The sequence below is a fragment of the Halyomorpha halys genome, unplaced genomic scaffold (assembly GCF_000696795.3).
Source record: "Halyomorpha halys isolate HHAL.00 unplaced genomic scaffold, Hhal_1.1 Scaffold1087.1, whole genome shotgun sequence".
Taxonomy (NCBI): Eukaryota; Metazoa; Arthropoda; class Insecta; order Hemiptera; family Pentatomidae; genus Halyomorpha; species Halyomorpha halys.
In genome coordinates this window covers 62,208-68,078 of record NW_027115862.1, presented here as the reverse complement: position 1 = coordinate 68,078, position 5,871 = coordinate 62,208, and the positions used below count along the sequence as shown (strand labels likewise).

The 5,871-nt window shown below is 35.2% G+C and overlaps 1 protein-coding gene across 1 annotated transcript in view; it reads right to left on the bottom strand.

Moving 5' to 3' along the window:
* LOC106688241 (glutathione S-transferase) overlaps positions 1-5,871 on the bottom strand; it is a 7,494-nt gene that overhangs the window by 1,033 nt on the left and 590 nt on the right. The window contains exons 2-4 of the mRNA XM_014432609.2: positions 3,832-3,968; positions 1,818-1,985; positions 1,053-1,195 (exon numbers count right to left, since the gene is read on the bottom strand). Coding sequence (XP_014288095.1) covers positions 1,053-1,195; positions 1,818-1,985; positions 3,832-3,964 — 444 coding nt within the window. The 5' untranslated portion in view covers positions 3,965-3,968. The remainder of the gene's footprint in view (positions 1-1,052; positions 1,196-1,817; positions 1,986-3,831; positions 3,969-5,871) is intronic.

Here is a 5,871-nt window from a genome sequence, read left to right as displayed (position 1 = left end):
ACGGATTACGGTTTTCTGCCTGCTAAGGGTAAGATACTAGGGACGGTCAGCTGCCAAGGGTAAGGTACTAGGGACGGTCAGCTGCTAAGGGTAAGGTACTAGGGACGGTCAGCTGCTAAGGGTAAGATACCAAGGACGGCTAGCTGCCAAGGGTAAGGTACTAGGGACGGTCAGCTGCCAAGGGTAAGGTACTAGGGACGTTCAGCTGCTAAGGGTAAGATACCAAGGACGGCTAGCTGTCAAGGGTAGGATACCAAGGACGGTTAGCTGCTAAGGATAAGGTACTAGGGACGGTCAGCTGCTAAGGGTAAGGTACTAGGGACGGTCAGCTGCTAAGTGTAAGGTACTAGGGACGGTCAGCTGCTAAGGGTAAGGTACTAGGGACGGTTAGCTGCTAAGGGTAAGGTACTAGGGACGGTCAGCTGCTAAGGGTAAAGTACTAGGGACGGTCAGCTGCTAAGTGTAAGGTACTAGGGACGGTCAGCTGCTAAGGGTAAGGTACTAGGGACGGTTAGCTGCTAAGGGTAAGGTACTAGGGACGGTCAGCTGCTAAGGGTATGATACTAGGGACGGTCAGCTGCTAAGGGTAAGATACGAAGGACGGTCAGCTGCCAAGGGTAAGGTACCTGGTGCTAAGGGTGTTTTTAACAATTTCATTTATGTCGAACAAATCCGCTACCTAGAACTAGATCTGGACAAACGACCAACTTGGAATCCTCAAAAAAAATTGGGAAGACAGGAATCTGCTTGTTGATTCTTACTATAATAATTCTATTAAAAGTATCGAATACTTTGATGTCCAATCCTTACGATCCAAAATCCTAAATGCTCTTTACTTCATCACAAAAGAAGGTGGTCTCGAGACTTATCTATCGAATATAAGATCTACTAATGGTTAGATTTTCCACAAGACTGTATCAGGCCATTGTAATATAACTAACATGATGTTTACTACTTGTATATTTATACAATACAGTATAAATGTTTATTTACTACAGTATAAATGTTTATTTACCGACTAGGGAATTATATCTCTCTTATAAACAACTTACTTTTCCGTTAGCTAGGTATCCATTATTCTTTTTTACAAGATCATCAAGTTTCCCCAAGAAAAATGGCAATGTTTCGTTGTTTAATTCTTCTAATTTCTTCTTCTTGGCATCTTCGTTGGTTTCCAACCGAGCGCTGGATGTGGCTGAAAATATTTTAAAAAATTTTATTATTTAAAAATATTTGTGTTTTTATTAGTGAAAAATTTAATTGGGAAGAACTTACACCTTTGGGTGTGTGGGTCCTGTATAATTGTTTTAAAAAATATTTGTGTGTGGTAACTATAAAATAAGAGAATAGATAAACATAAAGCTGGTTGAGTAAATGATATGTTTTAACTCATGTGATTTGAGGAGGTGCAAACTTATGTCAAGAATATAGTTACACCATACAATACTCCATGTGGTCAGGGTAAAATATTTCGTATTGGTCAAAATATTTAAAAAATCATTAAAATGCTGAACTTGAAACAGAGTCTTTACAATAGTTTTGTCCTTATCGTCAGTGGTGATTTTGATTAGGTTTATTACTACTGTGTGGACAGGGCGCTCTCACATTGTTCCATCTATCAGGATGTTTAGATTAAGTTTATTGTCACCGTCTGCACTGGACACTCCCACATTTTTTCAATTACTGACATGAATAAAAAAGGGATCGTATAAACGAGTTTTAAAGCAATATAGTTTCGTAGAGTTTGAACAGCTGTAGGTTACTCATGGCAAGTAGCTAAGGAACAATTTATAAAAAGGAAGACCTAATAATAATACCTTGGCGGATGTCGTGGAAAACATCCACAGCCATATCAATCTGAAGCGCTTCCCACTCGTCATCTCCTGCCAACTGGGCCTTCCTTCCCAGGTAACGGCATATAGCAGTTGATTGGGCTACCACTTTTCCATCGAACTCTAAGATGGGTACCTTGCCAAAAGGTGTTGCTGAAATAATAATTCATTATTCTAATAAACAATTCGTGGTTAATATAGTAAGAAACAACTCTAAATAGTATAGTATATGTAAACAAATACATGACAGTGACAAGATGTGGAAGATACTGAGGATGATGTAATCAATCAGGTGCATTTACTTAAATTTTTTAAAATAATTTTATGTATAAATTATGTAAATAATATTGAGCTCACTAATGGAGCATTAAGAGGATGAATTAAAAATAATAGGAAGAATGATATTATATGATAGGATATTAAAAATAAGAGGATGAATGAATTATTAAGTATCTAGGGTACTTACGTATTATCCCGTCGACAATATGTTCTCTTGTGGGTTATGACCTATCTTACTATCCAACTGCTTTAGTTGACGATAGCTGTCGACTTCTCTTCGCTTCTGCTTCCCTGAAGATACACAATCCCCAAACGGATCTTTTTCAATTAAGGTTGGGGTCCATAAATCAGTATATAATTTCATGCTATAACCCGCAACAAGGGAACATATGGTCGATCGGATAATACGTATTTACCGTACCCGAGTACAGTATATAAACTTTTAGAGTTTAAGTTGGATATTAAAAAATGTTGTAAATAACCTCACGGAGGCCCCTCAATTATTAAAGTAGATTTGTCAAAGAACAAATACCCAATCAACAGTTAATCATTTCCCTCAAACCTTCCAATACTCACGGTAGAAAATAGTAATACAATGAATTATGATCCTCATGGCATTTTAGCCGTTAATCCATGTTATTTTTCTGTTTCAGAGTGATTGGAAAAAGATATAAAAAAGAAATTAGAGAATAAATTAATAAAAACGTACAAAGTTGTTTGTAGGACTGTATATTTCCAGAAATAATATCATAAAAACTTGGAATACACGGAGCATTTTATCCCTATCAAAATCCTTTGGGATGATAAAGTTTATTAATACAAATCTAGGTTCAACAACAACTTTCCATTTTATAGTCCAGATACTGAATTTTAGAAAAGTCAATTCAAAATGCTCATTGGCGAGAAGAGAGGTGGCCTCAAAAAGAAATGGACTGCTGGAGGGTTTCTGTAGCCTCTAGATGAAGAAGAGAGTATCCGAAATTAATTTAGTGAAGCCAAGAGTCGTCTGAATAACATTAATGTCAATATACAACATTATATGTGCCAAGCACTGGCAGGGCACATAATAATGTGGCCAACATTTGTCATCTAATTCTCAATAATAGTTGCCATAAATACGTTCATTGATAGGCGTGACATTTAGTGAAGTTGGGATTTAGCCGTGATAACTAATCACAATCACTTCAACATCAAGCCTAATATTTTTATAATTACAAAGGAATAAAAAAATACAAAAATTAGAATACATTTTATAAGATTAGTCAAAACAAGGCTTTTAATTAAACAACTTAAAAAGAAAAGTTGTCAGTAAGGGTTACAGTTTTATATACAGGCCTATAAAAAGAATATCACCATTATTAAAAATTGGACAACCGAGGCTAAGCAACCTAAGCTCTAAGGTCCCCTAACCGCGGCACCCTTATTGAGCTTAAAAAAAAATTAAATCCTTGTAATTATCCTCAGGGCGGAAATGAAGAAAAAACACTACATGTTGGAATGCACTATATATGTATTCATATTGATTTTTTTTTTTCATGTTTTTGGGAAATTTTCATTGGCTTGTGGTTCCTCTGGGTTATGCTTGGGGCATCCCTTTGGGACCCCACAAGACCATCTGTTACTTGAATTGCTGAGGGCTCTATGGTTTGGGGCTAATCAAGTCCGATTATAAAGCACAGTTTGTACTTAGTTTTAAAATTCAAATTAATATTTTTTATACTTGGTTTAATTTTAGGCCATTCCTCATGAGACATCCTCCTGTCTTCAAATTCGTCTCCCAAGAGGCAGAGCATCCACCTGATTGGTTCTCCATATCCGGCTATATCAAAGTAGGTCAACTTATATTTTGGCATTTTCCTAAACATAAAGCAGTATGTTATTATTATCATAAAGCAGTATATATTTTGTTGTTGTTGTTGCTGCTGAGTTAATTATGAGCTGTAAAATTAAAAGTAAAGCATAAATATTTCGCCTGGCAACCATAAAAAAGGTCTGTCCCGTTAAGATGCTGGCCAGCAGATCATCTGCCTTGGTGGTAGGTGCAGCCAGGTCTTGGCTATGACGCGGTAAATATTTTCAGCCAGCTTACTGGGAGGCTTCAAAAAATGAGATCCCTAAACCGGAATTTATATCAAGTATTATCTGACAGGAGGTGATAGGTGATGAGGGGGCAGGGGAAGTTAAATCTGAAATATATTTATGTAATACAGAAGAAAAGATAATATGTGGTATCTCAACGAATTAATTAGTAAATTGTGATTTGAAACCCAGGAACATAATTGAGAAAGTGAAGTAAATAAAGAAAAATAATACGAAATGTATTCTATAAGTAATGAAAGAATAATAATAAATTGAATATTAATGAACTAATTGAACAAAAATACAAATATAATTTGATAATTAATTTAAACAAAAGAAAAATATTGATAAAAATAAATTCTTAACAGTTTGAAATTTCTTAAATGACATTTCAAAAAATGTAACCCAAGAAAACATAGCACCAAAAATTGGAGACACCCATAGACGTGTCCTCGTAGAAGTGTATTGGTAATTACCCCAATGTTTTTCGGTTTAAGGTTGGATTTTTTTAAATTTCAACATCTGGTGAATACAATTAATTTATGTATATATATATCCAATAAATTAATAAATATAAATATGAATATTAAGTAGGGAAAGAGAATTAATTATTTTTTCAAAGAAACTTTGTATTGGTCTTGTCTCTAATGGAATTGTCAAGTGTATCGAATGCAATTTAGGAAGTGTTGCTAATTCCTCCAACAGGCCGATACCAACAAAATGTAAAATGTGGGCTTACACTTAAAGGAAGCTAAAGGTAAATATTTCATACTTTTATGGTTCCTGAAAGTGACTCAAAAAAAGCAGAATATCAAACAACGTTATGCAGAAGTGTGTGTAATATCAAACGGTGTCCAAGAAGAAGTGAGTGCAATATCAAACAATGTCTAAGGGGAAGTGTGTGGAATATCAAACAATGTCTAAGCAGAATTGTGCACAATATCAAACAATGTCCAAGAAGAAGTGTGTGCAAGCAATATCAAACAATGTCCAAGCAGAAGTTTGTGCAATATCAAACAATATTCAAGTAGAAGTGTGTGCAATATCAAACAGTGTCCAAGCAAAAGTGTGTACAATATCCAAGCAGAAGTGTGCGCAATATCAAACAATATCCAAGCTGAAGTGTGGGCAATATCAAACAGTATCCAAGGACAAGTGTGTGCCATATCAAACTATATCCAAGCAGAAGTGTCGGCAATATTAAACAGTGTCCAAGCATAAGTGTGTGCAATATCAAACAATGTCTTAGCAGAAGTGTTTGCAATATCAAACAATGTCCAAGAAGAAGTGTGTGCAATATCAAACAATGTTCAAGAAGAAGTGTGAGCAATATCAAACAATGTCCAAGCAGAAGTTTGTGCTATATCAAACTATGTCCAAAATGTGTTTCAAGGTAGCCTTCTTTGAGATTAAACCACTTCAGTTTTTCACAACATTAAATTATCCTCTTAACCCGATTTTACCTAATTGAATGTAATCTAGTAACAGAAGTGTGTGCAATGATCTCTTTGAATATTAGGTATTTACTATAAATAAAATGAAGAGCTCGGGTTAAGAATAGAATAATGCATATGGGCAGATTCGAAATATTCAACAATTCTTATCTGATGTTTTATAACCGTAGGTACCGTGAAAATTTTATAACTCATTACCTAACTAAGTAGACCTAGTAACGTCTTTA